Here is a 20,840-nt window from a genome sequence, read left to right as displayed (position 1 = left end):
ATATCAAAATGGGGTTTAGAACATAAAAAAAAAAAGAGTTTTAGGCAAAACAGGATTATGAATCGATTCAGAAACCAACCTCCTAGCTTGTGTCAACCAAGTTTTTCTACTGTCAAACTTTTAGTCACTTTTAAATGCTTTAGTCTACTCTAAATCGCAAGCATTGCCAAATTCAATAGTTTTGTGTTTGTATATTGAAATTTTTATTAATGTAACTTCTGATCATAATATTTAAATCAGACACATTACTATTTAAATCATATACATTGAAGATGTTAACTTCCAATAGAAAGTTCAAAATGGAACTTTTATCCTATTGAGAAATTTTTTAACTTCATCTTGTAAAAATATATGAGTAGGTCCAAACTTCGAATTCCAGGAACCTTTTTTTCTCTTGGAACAGAAGAGTTAAAGACAGAAAAAAAAACATTTCCCTACCCTATAATCGAACACTAAATTCAAACAACCTGGCTACTCCATACATACAGAAGTCACAATCATTATCATATTTGCTATACATTCTTGCAAACACCAATTTTCTAAATTAAATCAACATACTCCAACTGTTTCTAAATCATGCAAATTGAAAGATAAATTGCCGTAAAAATAAAAATAAAAAAGGTTATTCTGAAGAAAAAAAAAACTCATTGAAAGATTGCAAAACTTCATATCTTCATTTTCCGCACTGGTTTTTTCTCACATATATACAATCTTGCAGAAAATATTTAATGCTAACCAAATAAAAAAATATTACTAGCTAATTAGCCTATGGAGACACTCAAAATCAGTGTTTTCACAGCACATGTAAGGACAACAAAATAAGGAGAATAAATTTCAGGTCCTTCCAGGATAAAATCTTACTCTTTGCTTCCAACTTTCCGCTTCTTTCGTTTGGAAGTTGGCGTCGAACTGTAAACATAAACAAAAATATTAAAAACAGCTCAATTGCAGATGATAGCATCATTAAATTTCATGAATGAATGAATTTATAAGGTGATGGATACCTCCCATTTATAAACACATTTTCAGGTCATAATGTAGAATAGTTAACACACCCCTCAAATTCAGGACTGAACCTTTGAAGTGTGATTCAACCGATCAAGGATAGACCTTCGTAGCTACTTAGAATTTAACTTGGGCCTAACTTAACTTTACACAATTGACTTGTAAGATGAGGGAAATAACTCAAAAACTTTCAGGTCATATATCACCCAACGTAATACTGCCAGCACACACCCATCTGACACTGAATACTAGACTTTTGGTGTCTCATCCGATTGCAAGAGGCGCAACGCATCTTGGAAACTCTCATCCGATCACTCAAGTCACACTTCAGATATTCAATCTTTGGACTCGAGAGAGTTGTATTAATAGTATCATATTTGACGATAAGACCTGAAAATGTGTTTACATAAGTTGACTCCCCCGCCTTACAAGCTAATTTTGTAGGGTATGTAACCTAAATTTAAGACAAATAAATCAAAATCTCATTAGGTTTGTTCTCTTTTGTTTATATGGTTCTAGTGGAAATTTGCTGTATTCATTGATTATTGAATTCAATCAGTTGGTTAACTGCTACATATTTTACAGCTGCTCCAGAGGAAAATGGATCATATGCCATGTATCTATTTATAATAAAGCTCAAGTTCTAACCATGGAAAATAATTTGCACACTCAATCAGACAGTAATCATATATTTAGTCCATTCCGAAAATATTAGAGTTTGGCATAGGTACCTTGTTAGAATAGGTTGTATATCAGCACCAACAGTTTTACTAAGCTCTTCAATAGTTGCAGAAACCACATTACTACATTTAAGTATGTTGCAAGCATCTAAGAAGGCAGTAGATTTTACCGTGTCTGGTACAAGTGATGTTTCTTTTACCTCTGTTTTGAGATTTTCCATCAAAACAAATGCTGCACAAATAAAGATTCACAAATCGTTAGAGAATTCAGATACTGAAATAGTTCAACTAATAGCTACTAATGCAAGAAGCGGATTTTCAAGCACAAGACATTAAGAATTTCAATTATTCGAAATGAATACAGCAATATTCAATTAAATCCAACTCTAAATCTCAATAATTCAAACTCTAAGAACATTACACACATTGCAAAATCAAGGATACACATGATTTTTTTCAAAAGGTATATTATAGGTCTTAAACTAAAGCATATGACATACCAATAGCTCGAATCGTCTTAAGGTCAAATCTGTCAGCCAAGTTTTTACACCCTATCCTTTCTGCTCGCTTTGTGATCAACAGTTTCAAGCTAATCATAAAATCCTGCCAAGATTTCAAATGTTGAATTACACAAACATACATGAATAATCACTAAGATTTCAAATGTTGAATTTCACAAACATACATGAATAATCACTAAGATTTCAAATGTTGAATTTCACAAATTTATCCCAAAGTGTAGCTGCTGCTAAAACATTACCAGAATATTACATAAAGAGGACTATAACAGTTAAACCTCTCAATTCCCTTTATCACTTATTACTATTTATAAATAAAATAAAATAAAATAAAATAAATATACTGATGAATAAGTCAATTGTTGATATTACAGAGACATTATAACAAATTACACCTTTTACTAAAAGGCCTTAGAGCTCCTCCTAGTAACTAGAAATATCAATGTTTTCAAAATTGAATTTGAAGATTGAACTGTAAACCAACACTCTTTACATTAAAGTGTATGTTTGGTTTCAGTTTGAAGCATCCAGAATTGATTTTGAATGTGTAGAATTGATTATACTTTCCGAAATTGATTCTACTTAAAGCTAAGATTTGTAGCTTCTGAGTCTAAATGTGATTGTTACACTGAAAATTTACTGTTTTCAACTCACTTATGCAGGAATTATCCAAACATAAAGCACTTATTTACCTTCATCTCAACCAATTCAACACACTTTTGCAGGAACTTATCCAAACATAAAGCACCTTAGCGTCATCTCACTTTTACCCCAAATCAATTTTATAGAATCAATCAATTTACTCCAAATTAATTATCTTCACCGCATAACCAAACACATACGAATTGAGCAGTTCAATTACACTTTAGTCCCAATTCGACGGCTTTCAAAACATTTGAATAATGACATGGTGATCTTGCCGATTTGATTACCAGCTCGATTTTAAAAGAATTGACAATTACTACAACTATAGTATATCAACAATAAATATGAAAAATACTTACAATCTCAGACTCTGAAAGAGAGCAAATCCAATCGACATCTTGAACCCTAGTCTCATTGTTGATTTTATCCAACTCAACGGGTCTTTCCAATCTCTTCTTCAAGTTTCTAACTTTCTTCATGGGATCGAATCAACTACTGTAAGCACCTAAGACCTGAAAACATTTGTTAAAAAAATTGTATTCAAAATAAATAAATATCTGTGAATTAAGAAATAATAGGAAAAAATTGTGGAGTGTTAGTAATAATCTGTGAACGCAAGCTCAAACTGAATTAGGCTACTTGACCCACTCTTTTTTTTTGGAAAAGGCCAAAAGTTTTATTAACACAAAAATAAGGCATAAGATATGTCAAACAACATGAATAAACAATCTGCAAAAGTGTCACAATTGTGTCAACACAACCAAGAAAACATAAGAAAGATTTGGAATGAAGACATCCCAACATCACCAAAGCAACACCCTAAAAATTACAATTACTGAAACAACCAGAAAACCACCCTTTAACTCCCACTAAGAGCTCCATCTGCACTCAGCTCATGATCCCCTAACGAGACTTGACACCAACCAAACGCCAACTAAAAACTAAGCTCCACCACGCACTGCATCGTAACTTAACGGCACTGCTGCCCGATGCCTCCTTGCTAAACAAATCTGAAGAGAAACCCTAATTCCCTAAAACGGCGGATCAGGATTTGCTGCCGTTAGAGCGGGAAGGGTACCTTACGGTCTAAACCACGCCATATGTCTATCTATTTATTTCTTTTAAAAAACAAATATAACTAATTACAACTATAGTAAAAGTGTGGGTTCGAATCGGGAAGATCCTAATTGTTCCCCTAAAAAAAAGTAAATTTCAATTACTAGACTATTTGGAAAAAAAACACAGTACAGCGCATGTCTTTGCAGGTCGTCTCCGTCAGCGTCGCCGTTGTCATCACTAGACTATTCTGTTCTTCACTGTGTTCACCGTCACCGCCACAGTTGTCATCATCTCAGAAATTGATAGTTACAGCACAGATTGCAGAGGCGTGAGAGACGCCGGCAGTGTTGAGGGACTAGGGCGGCGTGAAGGAGGACAGCACAGTGGTTCCACAATAACATGTGAAGGTCTAGGAAGTGTTACGAGACTGATAAGATTTTATTTTATTTTTAAAATAAAAAGTAAAAAAATTGACACAAGGCATAATCCTAAATGTATGATTAAGAGTACAATTTAATTAAAGTTATTTACCTTTTGACGGGTTAAAATTGACACAAGGCATAATCACAGCATAAACAATATAGACATTATAATCTCTATTTATTTTTTCTATCAAAATCACTTTAGTCTACTGTAACAGATTCATCAAAAATAACATTATAATCACATATTCCATTTCAATGGAATCAAACATTATAATCACTACTGTAACAGATTCGTCAAAATAACATTATAATCACTTTATCAAAATCACTTTATAGTAATGATAAACAACAGCAAATATTCTATAACGTATTCCCAATATAGCTTGCACTCTATTCAAATTATCAAAACTGTTTGGTTTTGGAGGTTTTGATTGGAATGTCTCAAAACTAATGATAAGCACCAGAAAATATTCAGTAGAACAGCAACAATACAACAGTAATGGTAAACAATTTCACTTACTGGAAACAACGAAACGCTACAGGCTACAGCGGAACGTTCAGCTTTGGAAAAGGCAAGTGGGTTAATCATGCACTTATCATCATCATTTACTATGAATAATAATAATAATAACTAAGGGAATGCCAACAGTGAGCATTATTAGCCCAGCCGTCTCCCTCTCTCTTAAAATGACCCTTTGTTTCTTCTGAAAAAAAAACTTTCTCCTTCTTAAACACGCCCCTATTCCTAGTCTAAAGACGAAGAGAGAAAACAAGGAAATCGCGAGGCAACCGATCTGTTTCAGTATCGCATGAAGTTTTAAAAAATGACCAACACAAAAAAACGCTCCTAATCCTTTCAGACTTCTAAAACTTCAACTGGATCTAGCAAACAATAGCAAATCTGAACCTCAAAAGAAGGTCTACCCTAGATCCTTAACCCATTTCTCACGTTGACAAACAACAATAAAAGATCAGCAAATCACAACATGGGCAACAAAACTACACAAAGGTTACGATGCTAAAACAATCAAAGAGACAGAGAAGAGGATTCGCTGAAATTTCACAACTTTGACGGACGTCCGGTATCCGTGAACGTACCTCGGGTAAGCGATCTTCTTCAGTCTCTTTTTGTTTCTTCTCCTTGGGATCCTCTCCCTTGACGTTCTTCTTTTCCTTCGCTTATTACTGATGTAGTGATTGCTTTGGTTTAGCAGGGGTCTAGCTCGAGCTTGTTGAGCTTCGGTGTGAAAATCTCAACAAGTTCAAAACGGAGCTTTTTAATGAGGGTTTTGGAGTGATTTTTCCAGAGTAACGGCGCAGAAATTCGGATCCCTACTTCATCCCTGGAGGTCCTTATTTATAGCGTTTTTGTACGAGGTTCAATCTTTCCTCTCTTTCATGAGCTGTCAAATTAGTGGGAGAATCATTCCGTTAGGCAGCAGGATTTTCTCAGAGTTGGTGGTGCTCCAAATTGGTGTGGTCCCTCAAATGAAAAGATAAGATTTTGTCTGTAGTGAATCTATCTTTTTTCACTTTTCACTGCGTTTTTACTGCTGTAAAACACATGCTTGTCAAATTATTTACTCTTCTGTAAAAATGGAATTTTTAACTGATGCTTGACCTTTAATCATTCCTTACATCCAACGGCTCTCTAATGTTAGTCCCATTTGGTTATGGATGGTGACAGGACCGTTAATTTGAGCTGGTACGCATTCATCTTGAGATAATACTTAGCGGATGTCGGTTTTGTTGCTATCACAGTGTGCTGTCACTAATTCTCATATTGATGTGAATTGTTCTTCAGGTATGACATTTCCTGTTGATTCCGTGCGGTGTCTTAGCTATTCATCACCTTTGCTTATGGTTTTAGTTGCAGCTTCATGTTATTTTGGCTTGACTGATTATTGCATGTTTTGGATTGATACACATTGCTTGCCAATTTCAGGTTGGTAATTCGGACGGAAGCAAGGCAGTGCATACTGATTGATTGATCAAGGTGAAATGTTACCTTTGTGTTGCAGGTCACAATATGACTCCCTCCTACCAGGTTCATGATGACTTGTGCATCACACTTCTGAAATGGTTATCAAGGTTGTTTCCATATCATGGGAAAAGAATTCAGTCACGTGTTGCTTATGCCCAGATTGGATCCACTGTAAATTATGTTGATTTCGCTCTTTCTTATCATTTGTGGTTTCATGCTTATGACTTGTTGTCTTGCGAAAGTTGCGTCTATCCAGTACAAACTTTCATCAACTGCAGTTATTTTCCACATCATAGGTTGATTGCCTTCTTACCGCACTAACTTGGTATGTTTTGGTTGCAGTTGCGGTGCTTTTGGCAAAGTGATAACTATCAGAACGTGGAAGTCTTATGACGGGTGGGAGGAATTTCTGCCCTGCAAGGTTACCTTCCATGCATCAAATCCGTTTCCTTGAGGTATCAGGTATACTTACTTCTCTGCTTAGCACCTTCAAACGTCCTGCTCTCTTTTGGCCGTCATGCCGACCATTTTAATAAGATGTTTCTTGGACTGTGGACATGATTTGGTTTTTTGTGTTATCCGGTCATTTGAGGACCTTGCATTCAGAACGTAGCTTTGAAGTTTGCATATGTCTTCCTTGCAGTATTATTGCTTTTTTTTGGCTGTCCTTGAACTCTAACTTGGTGTTTTTGAACTCTTTCATAACAGTCGGTTAAGATGCGACTAGATCCTGTGTTTGCAGGTCATGGCGTGCTTGCTAAAGGGTAGCATGTGGCTGTTATGCTGTTAGCTTTGGTTCTGCAGCCAAGATTTCTTGCCGTTTAAAGGGATAGTTTGATGACAGTTGATGTTAGCTAGTGATGTGGTTCTGCAACAGCTTTGGTTGGCAGCGGTATTGATGACACAGGTGGTGCAAGTGAGAAATCTTGACAAGGCTAGTAGCTATGTTGGACCTTAAAAATAAATAACAGAGATCCTTCTCGTCAATTGAAGGAATTTCAATTTCGTTCCTCTTCTTCTGCATCACATTGAACGGCATCCTTCTTTGTATGCTTTTTGTGTACAAACTTCCTGAAAAGAAATAACTTGATCTTCGTCTGTTTGCATCCTAATCATGTTATGTCGAATGCTCTTTTATACCAGGTGTGGATTTCTTGCAATTTGCTCTTACCAATGATTCAACATGGCTTCATGGCTATATCGCAGATATTGCTCATTAGGCATTTCATGCTGGTGGTGCATTCAATGGCACGGTCCTTAATATTCATGATAATTCCATTTGCATTTTTGTTTCGTTTTTTATGTGTGGCCTTTCAATTTCGTGACAGTGTTTATGTTTTGCAACAGGTATTGGTGATTTTACCGACGTAGCCCATGTCATGACAGTTTTGGTACGGATGTGACGAACTTGCACCCTTTCAATGCATTGGTTTGCTTTTGAAACGCAGGGATCATCACAGTTGTCGAGCCCACTCTCATGATTAATCATTGCTTACTCCTTTGAAGTCGAGTTTTCTGGAAATCCGTTCGTAGAAGCCAAGTGTATCTTGTCTGCTGAAGCATCACTTTGCAATTTTCGTTTTCTGGTGATCGTCTTCTAAATCTTTATCACCTAACATTGTTGTATCATGTTGTATATTTTATCAGATTGATCTTCCTTACTCTTAAAATCTCCCTCATAGGTGCTTATTTCTTTCTTAGCATCTGGTGGATCTTCAAGAGCATTTTCAGACGAGGGATTTTATGTAGTCATGAGCTTCAGGTTCAGAAGAGTAACCAACAGCTGTAAAGGCTTCCTTAAGAGTGCTTAAAACGACAAACAGTATCTACTTCCCCTTCCAACTGCTACTTTAATAATGCATTGAGTTATCATCAACGTCGTCATTGAGTATGTCTTCATGGCTTATAGCTTTGTCCTCAGAAAATGTCTCTGCCATATCACACGACTTCCCTAGGATGCCGACTGTTTGTATTGATCTTCCTCTGTTGCTTCACATGTTATTTGATACTGTCGATCACATATTTTGCACACTGTTGCTCAAATGCTGTTTACATTCGCTGTTAGTGTAGGCAAACCTTTATTGTGAATTTCTGACAGGTTTTGAGTTGGTTTTGGACAGGTTAAGACGTCTTGTACAGGTGGATGCACAACTTAATGGGAATGGACCGGTCATTGAAGATCAACAATTAGATGCTCTTTTATTCAAAACTTTAATCTTTCTTGACTCCAGTAATGTAACATGGTGTTTAACACGGTGCAGCATACTTAGAATATTTAACTCACGAAAAATTATTACATGCTTGTAATTTCACTAGCTGTTCCGTGATCTTGGGCACTTGTGACTATTTGATAGTGAACGCAGGTACATGAAACATTGATACATGATATTCAAGTCTTGGCTTCTGTTTCGATGAAGCGGCGGTTCACATGACGGTAAGTGTAAAAACTCATCCTGATGCGGCATCCTGTAATGACTTAAAATACTGTCTTGTTTGAGCATCCAAACTGCTGTGTGCTATACAATTTCTTGTAGTCAGAACTGTCATCCATGTTTTAATACCAGGAGACCGAGTTCCAGTCCGCGTCAGCCTGTGCATAGAAATACATTTTTGGAATTTCTCAAGAACAAGTGTCCTGCTATTCTGCATCAACTAGTACAATCCTGTTTCGTTCTTAGGTGATTCCTTGGAATGTCCTGAACCAAGAGAAAAGCATGAGACTCTCGTGGCCGATCAACCAAGTTGTTTTAGTCATGCATTTTTGTCGGTTTGTAATGTTTATGTCTTAGGCTATGGCTCTCTGTCATTCATGAATCCTGTCAGTGTAACTTGTAGTTTATGCCCCCTTATCAATGGAATTCAATAATTTTCACGCGAAAGAAAATTGTTTCGTATTGTCGAACCAATGGATTGTAATTATTTTTGTCACGAAATTTAAATAGGAAAGGACTGCATTTTTCTTCTTTAAGGGGGTAGCGTTTAAACACCAGTGCCTAATGTAAACCAAAACACACATGACCTAAGTCATCTACTGCTAGTTCCTTGTGGCCATTGGCCGAATGTGACTTGTGAGAGATATACATCCAATTCAACTGTTTTTTTTTTATATACATCATTCTTAGAAAAATGACAAAAGACTTTAAATAAATAGTACGTGCGCACCCTTCTTTCAAACTACATGGTGTTTAATATGCCACTAAGTGATATATAGGCATTCCAGGTACTTTTTTTCAAGATGAATAAAATATGGACTTTGATGATGCACATCCTTGCTAATGGCTTATTAACAAACTCACCAATAAACAAACGAAAATACCATCATAACCAAACCGTGCGTCACCCTTTGGGGCACTATGGACTCCTTAGTGAAATATGACCAAAATCCATAATATAAAGAGACATGAGAATTATGACTTGGCGTATAATAAAACCTCGTTATTAAGATGATGATCAAGAAGGACTACTCTCCTCTTTTTGGTGAAATTCTCAAGCCTTTGAATGTGTGCATTGCTTTATGGTTGTAAACAAATAACAAGAGTTCAAAAATAACCTCGGACAAAATCGGGGTATGACAGTAATATTTTTTATTTGTTGAGTTTTTCCGATGCAAATAATTATCTTACGCATATGAGTATAACAAAAACATATTTTCTATTGCAAATTCATATTTAAGAAATCAACGTAATTACTATTAATAATAAAAACATATTTTCGATTTTATTTTATTTAAAAAATAAAAAAATTGACACAAGGCATAATCCTAAATGTATGATTAAGAGTAGACGTAATTACTATTAATAATAAAAACATATTTTCGATTTTATTTTATTTAAAAAATAAAAAAATTGACACAAGGCATAATCCTAAATGTATGATTAAGAGTAGATTTTAGTTAAAGTTATGTACCTTTTGACGGGTTAAAATTGACACAAGGCATAATCACAGCATAAACAATATAGACATTATAAACACTGCAATGTAATCTCTATTTATTTTTTCTATCAAAATCAGTTTAGTCTACTGTAACAGATTCATCAAAAATAACATTATAATCACATATTCCATTTCAATCGAATCAAACATTATAATCACTACTGTAACAGATTCGTCAAAATAACATTATAATCACTTTATCAAAATCACTTTATAGTAATGATAAATAACAGCAAATCATTTTTATTATTTAAATATAAAATTAATTAAAAAACTATTTAATAATAATTTTAATAAAGTTATTTAATTATATAATAGTATTTAAAAAAAACTCCTTCATTAGCTCGGCCAACCAATGGCCGAGCCTAGTCATTAATGGCAGCGCATCATCATCTCGCCCATTCATTGGACAAGCCCAAATAAAAAAATGGAGCATTCTAGAAAAAAAATTCATAATGAAGCAATGCGGGAAAAAAATTCAACTTTGGGGTAGTGTGGGAAATTAGTCCAATCACTACATGGATTGTGGAAACAATTACTTGTTCAGGATATGTCTCTATTCACTTCCATAAATCAAATGTCATCTTACAAATAACATTCCATTATCTTCTTCAACCTCTACACTATATCAACCTTACATACTTACCACACTTACATCAACTACACTCACCTTAGTCAATAAAGTCTTTTTAGTATCACTTTTTCAATACAATTCATTAGTAATTCATAAGTAAAACTTCCACTTTCTACACTTACATCACCTTGTCCTAAGCCCATTCTAAATGAAATCTAAGTCTATGATCACTTGATTAAAGTTAAGCATATGATCACGTCATTAAAGTCCAAGACCATGAACTATATCAAAATGGGGTTTAGAACATAAAAAAAAAAAGAGTTTTAGGCAAAACAGGATTATGAATCGATTCAGAAACCAACCTCCTAGCTTGTGTCAACCAAGTTTTTCTACTGTCAAACTTTTAGTCACTTTTAAATGCTTTAGTCTACTCTAAATCGCAAGCATTGCCAAATTCAATAGTTTTGTGTTTGTATATTGAAATTTTTATTAATGAAACTTCTGATCATAATATTTAAATCAGACACATTACTATTTAAATCATATACATTGAAGATGTTAACTTCCAATAGAAAGTTCAAAATGGAACTTTTATCCTATTGAGGAATTTTTTAACTTCATCTTGTAAAAATATATGAGTAGGTCCAAACTTCGAATTCCAGGAACCTTTTTTTCTCTTGGAACAGAAGAGTTAAAGACAGAAAAAAAAACATTTCCCTACCCTATAATCGAACACTAAATTCAAACAACCTGGCTACTCCATACATACAGAAGTCACAATCATTATCATATTTGCTATACATTCTTGCAAACACCAATTTTCTAAATTAAATCAACATATTTACTCCAACTGTTTCTAAATCATGCAAATTGAAAGATAAATTACCGTAAAAATAAAAATAAAAAAGGTTATTCTGAAGAAAAAAAAAACTCATTGAAAGATTGCAAAACTTCATATCTTCATTTTCCGCACTGGTTTTTTCTCACATATATACAATCTTGCAGAAAATATTTAATGCTAACCAAATAAAAAAATATTACTAGCTAATTAGCCTATGGAGACACTCAAAATCAGTGTTTTCACAGCACATGTAAGGACAACAAAATAAGGAGAATAAATTTCAGGTCCTTCCAGGATAAAATCTTACTCTTTGCTTCCAACTTTCCGCTTCTTTCGTTTGGAAGTTGGCGTCGAACTGTAAACATAAACAAAAATATTAAAAACAGCTCAATTGCAGATGATAGCATCATTAAATTTCATGAATGAATGAATTTATAAGGTGATGGATACCTCCCATTTATAAACACATTTTCAGGTCATAATGTAGAATAGTTAACACACCCCTCAAATTCAGGACTGAACCTTTGAAGTGTGATTCAACCGATCAAGGATAGACCTTCGTAGCTACTTAGAATTTAACTTGGGCCTAACTTAACTTTACACAATTGACTTGTAAGATGAGGGAAATAACTCAAAAACTTTCAGGTCATATATCACCCAACGTAATACTGCCAGCACACACCCATCTGACACTGAATACTAGACTTTTGGTGTCTCATCCGATTGCAAGAGGCGCAACGCATCTTGGAAACTCTCATCCGATCACTCAAGTCACACTTCAGATATTCAATCTTTGGACTCGAGAGAGTTGTATTAATAGTATCATATTTGACGATAAGACCTGAAAATGTGTTTACATAAGTTGACTCCCCCGCCTTACAAGCTAATTTTGTAGGGTATGTAACCTAAATTTAAGACAAATAAATCAAAATCTCATTAGGTTTGTTCTCTTTTGTTTATATGGTTCTAGTGGAAATTTGCTGTATTCATTGATTATTGAATTCAATCAGTTGGTTAACTGCTACATATTTTACAGCTGCTCCAGAGGAAAATGGATCATATGCCATGTATCTATTTATAATAAAGCTCAAGTTCTAACCATGGAAAATAATTTGCACACTCAATCAGACAGTAATCATATATTTAGTCCATTCCGAAAATATTAGAGTTTGGCATAGGTACCTTGTTAGAATAGGTTGTATATCAGCACCAACAGTTTTACTAAGCTCTTCAATAGTTGCAGAAACCACATTACTACATTTAAGTATGTTGCAAGCATCTAAGAAGGCAGTAGATTTTACCGTGTCTGGTACAAGTGATGTTTCTTTTACCTCTGTTTTGAGATTTTCCATCAAAACAAATGCTGCACAAATAAAGATTCACAAATCGTTAGAGAATTCAGATACTGAAATAGTTCAACTAATAGCTACTAATGCAAGAAGCGGATTTTCAAGCACAAGACATTAAGAATTTCAATTATTCGAAATGAATACAGCAATATTCAATTAAATCCAACTCTAAATCTCAATAATTCAAACTCTAAGAACATTACACACATTGCAAAATCAAGGATACACATGATTTTTTTCAAAAGGTATATTATAGGTCTTAAACTAAAGCATATGACATACCAATAGCTCGAATCGTCTTAAGGTCAAATCTGTCAGCCAAGTTTTTACACCCTATCCTTTCTGCTCGCTTTGTGATCAACAGTTTCAAGCTAATCATAAAATCCTGCCAAGATTTCAAATGTTGAATTACACAAACATACATGAATAATCACTAAGATTTCAAATGTTGAATTTCACAAACATACATGAATAATCACTAAGATTTCAAATGTTGAATTTCACAAATTTATCCCAAAGTGTAGCTGCTGCTAAAACATTACCAGAATATTACATAAAGAGGACTATAACAGTTAAACCTCTCAATTCCCTTTATCACTTATTACTATTTATAAATAAAATAAAATAAAATAAAATAAATATACTGATGAATAAGTCAATTGTTGATATTACAGAGACATTATAACAAATTACACCTTTTACTAAAAGGCCTTAGAGCTCCTCCTAGTAACTAGAAATATCAATGTTTTCAAAATTGAATTTGAAGATTGAACTGTAAACCAACACTCTTTACATTAAAGTGTATGTTTGGTTTCAGTTTGAAGCATCCAGAATTGATTTTGAATGTGTAGAATTGATTATACTTTCCGAAATTGATTCTACTTAAAGCTAAGATTTGTAGCTTCTGAGTCTAAATGTGATTGTTACACTGAAAATTTACTGTTTTCAACTCACTTATGCAGGAACTATCCAAACATAAAGCACTTATTTACCTTCATCTCAACCAATTCAACACACTTTTGCAGGAACTTATCCAAACATAAAGCACCTTAGCGTCATCTCACTTTTACCCCAAATCAATTTTATAGAATCAATCAATTTACTCCAAATTAATTATCTTCACCGCATAACCAAACACATACGAATTGAGCAGTTCAATTACACTTTAGTCCCAATTCGACGGCTTTCAAAACATTTGAATAATGACATGGTGATCTTGCCGATTTGATTACCAGCTCGATTTTAAAAGAATTGACAATTACTACAACTATAGTATATCAACAATAAATATGAAAAATACTTACAATCTCAGACTCTGAAAGAGAGCAAATCCAATCGACATCTTGAACCCTAGTCTCATTGTTGATTTTATCCAACTCAACGGGTCTTTCCAATCTCTTCTTCAAGTTTCTAACTTTCTTCATGGGATCGAATCAACTACTGTAAGCACCTAAGACCTGAAAACATTTGTTAAAAAAATTGTATTCAAAATAAATAAATATCTGTGAATTAAGAAATAATAGGAAAAAATTGTGGAGTGTTAGTAATAATCTGTGAACGCAAGCTCAAACTGAATTAGGCTACTTGACCCACTCTTTTTTTTTGGAAAAGGCCAAAAGTTTTATTAACACAAAAATAAGGCATAAGATATGTCAAACAACATGAATAAACAATCTGCAAAAGTGTCACAATTGTGTCAACACAACCAAGAAAACATAAGAAAGATTTGGAATGAAGACATCCCAACATCACCAAAGCAACACCCTAAAAATTACAATTACTGAAACAACCAGAAAACCACCCTTTAACTCCCACTAAGAGCTCCATCTGCACTCAGCTCATGATCCCCTAACGAGACTTGACACCAACCAAACGCCAACTAAAAACTAAGCTCCACCACGCACTGCATCGTAACTTAACGGCACTGCTGCCCGATGCCTCCTTGCTAAACAAATCTGAAGAGAAACCCTAATTCCCTAAAACGGCGGATCAGGATTTGCTGCCGTTAGAGCGGGAAGGGTACCTTACGGTCTAAACCACGCCATATGTCTATCTATTTATTTCTTTTAAAAAACAAATATAACTAATTACAACTATAGTAAAAGTGTGGGTTCGAATCGGGAAGATCCTAATTGTTCCCCTAAAAAAAAAGTAAATTTCAATTACTAGACTATTTGGAAAAAAAAACACAGTACAGCGCATGTCTTTGCAGGTCGTCTCCGTCAGCGTCGCCGTTGTCATCACTAGACTATTCTGTTCTTCACTGTGTTCACCGTCACCGCCACAGTTGTCATCATCTCAGAAATTGATAGTTACAGCACAGATTGCAGAGGCGTGAGAGACGCCGGCAGTGTTGAGGGACTAGGGCGGCGTGAAGGAGGACAGCACAGTGGTTCCACAATAACATGTGAAGGTCTAGGAAGTGTTACGAGACTGATAAGATTTTATTTTATTTTTAAAATAAAAAGTAAAAAAATTGACACAAGGCATAATCCTAAATGTATGATTAAGAGTACAATTTAATTAAAGTTATTTACCTTTTGACGGGTTAAAATTGACACAAGGCATAATCACAGCATAAACAATATAGACATTATAATCTCTATTTATTTTTCTATCAAAATCACTTTAGTCTACTGTAACAGATTCATCAAAAATAACATTATAATCACATATTCCATTTCAATGGAATCAAACATTATAATCACTACTGTAACAGATTCGTCAAAATAACATTATAATCACTTTATCAAAATCACTTTATAGTAATGATAAACAACAGCAAATATTCTATAACGTATTCCCAATATAGCTTGCACTCTATTCAAATTATCAAAACTGTTTGGTTTTGGAGGTTTTGATTGGAATGTCTCAAAACTAATGATAAGCACCAGAAAATATTCAGTAGAACAGCAACAATACAACAGTAATGGTAAACAATTTCACTTACTGGAAACAACGAAACGCTACAGGCTACAGCGGAACGTTCAGCTTTGGAAAAGACAAGTGGGTTAATCATGCACTTATCATCATCATTTACTATGAATAATAATAATAATAACTAAGGGAATGCCAACAGTGAGCATTATTAGCCCAGCCGTCTCCCTCTCTCTTAAAATGACCCTTTGTTTCTTCTGAAAAAAAAACTTTCTCCTTCTTAAACACGCCCCTATTCCTAGTCTAAAGACGAAGAGAGAAAACAAGGAAATCGCGAGGCAACCGATCTGTTTCAGTATCGCATGAAGTTTTAAAAAATGACCAACACAAAAAAAACGCTCCTAATCCTTTCAGACTTCTAAAACTTCAACTGGATCTAGCAAACGATAGCAAATCTGAACCTCAAAAGAAGGTCTACCCTAGATCCTTAACCCATTTCTCACGTTGACAAACAACAATAAAAGATCAGCAAATCACAACATGGGCAACAAAACTACACAAAGGTTACGATGCTAAAACAATCAAAGAGACCGAGAAGAGGATTCGCTGAAATTTCACAACTTTGACGGACGTCCGGTATCCGTGAACGTACCTCGGGTAAGCGATCTTCTTCAGTCTCTTTTGTTTCTTCTCCTTGGGATCCTCTCCCTTGACGTTCTTCTTTTCCTTCGCTTATTACTGATGTAGTGATTGCTTTGGTTTAGCAGGGGTCTAGCTCGAGCTTGTTGAGCTTCGGTGTGAAAATCTCAACAAGTTCAAAACGGAGCTTTTTAATGAGGGTTTTGGAGTGATTTTTCCAGAGTAACGGCGCAGAAATTCGGATCCCTACTTCATCCCTGGAGGTCCTTATTTATAGCGTTTTTGTACGAGGTTCAATCTTTCCTCTCTTTCATGAGCTGTCAAATTAGTGGGAGAATCATTCCGTTAGGCAGCAGGATTTTCTCAGAGTTGGTGGTGCTCCAAATTGGTGTGGTCCCTCAAATGAAAAGATAAGATTTTGTCTGTAGTGAATCTATCTTTTTTCACTTTTCACTGCGTTTTTACTGCTGTAAAACACATGCTTGTCAAATTATTTACTCTTCTGTAAAAATGGAATTTTTAACTGATGCTTGACCTTTAATCATTCCTTACATCCAACGGCTCTCTAATGTTAGTCCCATTTGGTTATGGATGGTGACAGGACCGTTAATTTGAGCTGGTACGCATTCATCTTGAGATAATACTTAGCGGATGTCGGTTTGTTGCTATCACAGTGTGCTGTCACTAATTCTCATATTGATGTGAATTGTTCTTCAGGTATGACATTTCCTGTTGATTCCGTGCGGTGTCTTAGCTATTCATCACCTTTGCTTATGGTTTTAGTTGCAGCTTCATGTTATTTTGGCTTGACTGATTATTGCATGTTTTGGATTGATACACATTGCTTGCCAATTTCAGGTTGGTAATTCGGACGGAAGCAAGGCAGTGCATACTGATTGATTGATCAAGGTGAAATGTTACCTTTGTGTTGCAGGTCACAATATGACTCCCTCCTACCAGGTTCATGATGACTTGTGCATCACACTTCTGAAATGGTTATCAAGGTTGTTTCCATATCATGGGAAAAGAATTCAGTCACGTGTTGCTTATGCCCAGATTGGATCCACTGTAAATTATGTTGATTTCGCTCTTTCTTATCATTTGTGGTTTCATGCTTATGACTTGTTGTCTTGCGAAAGTTGCGTCTATCCAGTACAAACTTTCATCAACTGCAGTTATTTTCCACATCATAGGTTGATTGCCTTCTTACCGCACTAACTTGGTATGTTTTGGTTGCAGTTGCGGTGCTTTTGGCAAAGTGATAACTATCAGAACGTGGAAGTCTTATGACGGGTGGGAGGAATTTCTGCCCTGCAAGGTTACCTTCCATGCATCAAATCCGTTTCCTTGAGGTATCAGGTATACTTACTTCTCTGCTTAGCACCTTCAAACGTCCTGCTCTCTTTTGGCCGTCATGCCGACCATTTTAATAAGATGTTTCTTGGACTGTGGACATGATTTGGTTTTTTTGTGTTATCCGGTCATTTGAGGACCTTGCATTCAGAACGTAGCTTTGAAGTTTGCATATGTCTTCCTTGCAGTATTATTGCTTTTTTTTGGCTGTCCTTGAACTCTAACTTGGTGTTTTTGAACTCTTTCATAACAGTCGGTTAAGATGCGACTAGATCCTGTGTTTGCAGGTCATGGCGTGCTTGCTAAAGGGTAGCATGTGGCTGTTATGCTGTTAGCTTTGGTTCTGCAGCCAAGATTTCTTGCCGTTTAAAGGGATAGTTTGATGACAGTTGATGTTAGCTAGTGATGTGGTTCTGCAACAGCTTTGGTTGGCAGCGGTATTGATGACACAGGTGGTGCAAGTGAGAAATCTTGACAAGGCTAGTAGCTATGTTGGACCTTAAAAATAAATAACAGAGATCCTTCTCGTCAATTGAAGGAATTTCAATTTCGTTCCTCTTCTTCTGCATCACATTGAACGGCATCCTTCTTTGTATGCTTTTTGTGTACAAACTTCCTGAAAAGAAATAACTTGATCTTCGTCTGTTTGCATCCTAATCATGTTATGTCGAATGCTCTTTTATACCAGGTGTGGATTTCTTGCAATTTGCTCTTACCAATGATTCAACATGGCTTCATGGCTATATCGCAGATATTGCTCATTAGGCATTTCATGCTGGTGGTGCATTCAATGGCACGGTCCTTAATATTCATGATAATTCCATTTGCATTTTTGTTTCGTTTTTTATGTGTGGCCTTTCAATTTCGTGACAGTGTTTATGTTTTGCAACAGGTATTGGTGATTTTACCGACGTAGCCCATGTCATGACAGTTTTGGTACGGATGTGACGAACTTGCACCCTTTCAATGCATTGGTTTGCTTTTGAAACGCAGGGATCATCACAGTTGTCGAGCCCACTCTCATGATTAATCATTGCTTACTCCTTTGAAGTCGAGTTTTCTGGAAATCCGTTCGTAGAAGCCAAGTGTATCTTGTCTGCTGAAGCATCACTTTGCAATTTTCGTTTTCTGGTGATCGTCTTCTAAATCTTTATCACCTAACATTGTTGTATCATGTTGTATATTTTATCAGATTGATCTTCCTTACTCTTAAAATCTCCCTCATAGGTGCTTATTTCTTTCTTAGCATCTGGTGGATCTTCAAGAGCATTTTCAGACGAGGGATTTTATGTAGTCATGAGCTTCAGGTTCAGAAGAGTAACCAACAGCTGTAAAGGCTTCCTTAAGAGTGCTTAAAACGACAAACAGTATCTACTTCCCCTTCCAACTGCTACTTTAATAATGCATTGAGTTATCATCAACGTCGTCATTGAGTATGTCTTCATGGCTTATAGCTTTGTCCTCAGAAAATGTCTCTGCCATATCACACGACTTCCCTAGGATGCCGACTGTTTGTATTGATCTTCCTCTGTTGCTTCACATGTTATTTGATACTGTCGATCACATATTTTGCACACTGTTGCTCAAATGCTGTTTACATTCGCTGTTAGTGTAGGCAAACCTTTATTGTGAATTTCTGACAGGTTTTGAGTTGGTTTTGGACAGGTTAAGACGTCTTGTACAGGTGGATGCACAACTTAATGGGAATGGACCGGTCATTGAAGATCAACAATTAGATGCTCTTTTATTCAAAACTTTAATCTTTCTTGACTCCAGTAATGTAACATGGTGTTTAACACGGTGCAGCATACTTAGAATATTTAACTCACGAAAAATTATTACATGCTTGTAATTTCACTAGCTGTTCCGTGATCTTGGGCACTTGTGACTATTTGATAGTGAACGCAGGTACATGAAACATTGATACATGATATTCAAGTCTTGGCTTCTGTTTCGATGAAGCGGCGGTTCACATGACGGTAAGTGTAAAAACTCATCCTGATGCGGCATCCTGTAATGACTTAAAATACTGTCTTGTTTGAGCATCCAAACTGCTGTGTGCTATACAATTTCTTGTAGTCAGAACTGTCATCCATGTTTTAATACCAGGAGACCGAGTTCCAGTCCGCGTCAGCCTGTGCATAGAAATACATTTTTGGAATTTCTCAAGAACAAGTGTCCTGCTATTCTGCATCAACTAGTACAATCCTGTTTCGTTCTTAGGTGATTCCTTGGAATGTCCTGAACCAAGAGAAAAGCATGAGACTCTCGTGGCCGATCAACCAAGTTGTTTTAGTCATGCATTTTTGTCGGTTTGTAATGTTTATGTCTTAGGCTATGGCTCTCTGTCATTCATGAATCCTGTCAGTGTAACTTGTAGTTTATGCCCCCTTATCAATGGAATTCAATAATTTTCACGCGAAAGAAAATTGTTTCGTATTGTCGAACCAATGGATTGTAATTATTTTTGTCACGAAATTTAAATAGGAAAGGACTGCATTTTTCTTCTTTAAGGGGGTAGCGTTTAAACACCAGTGCCTAATGTAAACCAAAACACACATGACCTAAGTCATCTACTGCTAGTTCCTTGTGGCCATTGGCCGAATGTGACTTGTGAGAGATATACATCCAATTCAACTGTTTTTTTTTTATATACATCATTCTTAGAAAATGACAAAAGACTTTAAATAAATAGTACGTGCGCACCCTTCTTTCAAACTACATGGTGTTTAATATGCCACTAAGTGATATATAGGCATTCCAGGTACTTTTTTTCAAGATGAATAAAATATGGACTTTGATGATGCACATCCTTGCTAATGGCTTATTAACAAACTCACCAATAAACAAACGAAAATACCATCATAACCAAACCGTGCGTCACCCTTTGGGGCACTATGGACTCCTTAGTGAAATATGACCAAAATCCATAATATAAAGAGACATGAGAATTATGAC

The 20,840-nt window shown here is 35.5% G+C and overlaps 2 protein-coding genes and 1 long non-coding RNA gene across 30 annotated transcripts; 1 reads left to right on the top strand and 2 right to left on the bottom strand.

Moving 5' to 3' along the window:
• Window positions 1-644: 644 nt before the first annotated feature.
• Window positions 645-5,660, bottom strand: LOC127092066 (uncharacterized). 3 transcript variants are annotated; one of them, XR_007792072.1, is made up of 6 exons: window positions 5,431-5,660; window positions 3,208-3,360; window positions 2,186-2,288; window positions 1,737-1,917; window positions 1,005-1,459; window positions 645-909 (listed from the first exon to the last, which is right to left on the bottom strand). XR_007792072.1 is itself a non-coding variant. In XM_051030847.1 (5 exons), exons 2-5 carry the CDS (start codon window positions 3,325-3,327, stop codon window positions 858-860), a joined length of 456 nt encoding a protein of 151 aa, XP_050886804.1. In that variant the 5' UTR covers window positions 3,328-3,360; window positions 5,431-5,660; the 3' UTR covers window positions 645-857. The 3 variants fall into 3 exon arrangements, 1 of the variants encoding a protein (XP_050886804.1); XR_007792073.1 differs by having other exon boundaries at window positions 1,005-1,395; XM_051030847.1 differs by lacking the exon at window positions 1,005-1,459.
• Window positions 5,661-5,944: 284 nt separating this feature from the next.
• Window positions 5,945-20,395, top strand: LOC127092069 (uncharacterized). 24 transcript variants are annotated; one of them, XR_007792097.1, is made up of 9 exons: window positions 5,945-6,136; window positions 6,278-6,487; window positions 6,659-6,778; window positions 7,059-7,363; window positions 7,460-7,569; window positions 7,664-7,902; window positions 7,999-8,285; window positions 19,548-19,861; window positions 19,992-20,395. It is a non-coding gene; the product is annotated as an uncharacterized LOC127092069 (long non-coding RNA). The 24 variants fall into 24 exon arrangements; XR_007792092.1 differs by having other exon boundaries at window positions 7,999-8,571; window positions 19,791-19,861; XR_007792091.1 differs by lacking the exon at window positions 19,548-19,861 and adding an exon at window positions 8,680-8,750 and having other exon boundaries at window positions 7,999-8,571.
• On the bottom strand, window positions 11,755-17,168 carry LOC127092068 (uncharacterized). Of its 3 annotated transcripts, none has more exons than XM_051030851.1 (5): window positions 16,543-17,168; window positions 14,318-14,470; window positions 13,296-13,398; window positions 12,847-13,027; window positions 11,755-12,019 (listed from the first exon to the last, which is right to left on the bottom strand). In XM_051030851.1, the coding sequence occupies exons 2-5, from the start codon at window positions 14,435-14,437 to the stop codon at window positions 11,968-11,970; spliced, it is 456 nt and encodes a 151-aa protein (XP_050886808.1). In that variant the 5' UTR covers window positions 14,438-14,470; window positions 16,543-17,168; the 3' UTR covers window positions 11,755-11,967. The 3 variants fall into 3 exon arrangements, with proteins under 3 accessions (XP_050886808.1, XP_050886809.1, XP_050886810.1); XM_051030852.1 differs by lacking the exon at window positions 16,543-17,168 and adding an exon at window positions 15,964-15,989; XM_051030853.1 differs by lacking the exon at window positions 16,543-17,168 and adding an exon at window positions 15,209-15,898.
• Window positions 20,396-20,840: the final 445 nt, after the last annotated feature.

This window comes from Lathyrus oleraceus, chromosome 6, assembly GCF_024323335.1.
Source record: "Lathyrus oleraceus cultivar Zhongwan6 chromosome 6, CAAS_Psat_ZW6_1.0, whole genome shotgun sequence".
In the NCBI taxonomy this organism is placed as follows: Eukaryota; Viridiplantae; Streptophyta; class Magnoliopsida; order Fabales; family Fabaceae; genus Lathyrus; species Lathyrus oleraceus.
The sequence above is the reverse complement of the archived record's forward strand: the minus strand, read 5'-3'. Positions and strand labels throughout refer to the sequence as shown.

Bases quoted from the DNA above. Each gene is read 5' to 3' on its own strand.
- LOC127092066 (XM_051030847.1), bottom strand. From the start codon at position 3,327: ATGAAGAAAGTTAGAAACTTGAAGAAGAGATTGGAAAGACCCGTTGAG. The intron at 1,918-2,185 runs GTATGTCATATG...TTATTTGTGCAG, and splicing joins TAAGACGATTCGAGCTATTG to CATTTGTTTTGATGGAAAAT. The intron at 910-1,736 runs GTACCTATGCCA...TTATGTTTACAG, and splicing joins ATACAACCTATTCTAACAAG to TTCGACGCCAACTTCCAAAC.
- LOC127092068 (XM_051030851.1), bottom strand. From the start codon at position 14,437: ATGAAGAAAGTTAGAAACTTGAAGAAGAGATTGGAAAGACCCGTTGAG. The intron at 13,399-14,317 runs GTAAGTATTTTT...AAATCTTGGCAG, and splicing joins CTCTTTCAGAGTCTGAGATT to GATTTTATGATTAGCTTGAA. The intron at 12,020-12,846 runs GTACCTATGCCA...TTATGTTTACAG, and splicing joins ATACAACCTATTCTAACAAG to TTCGACGCCAACTTCCAAAC.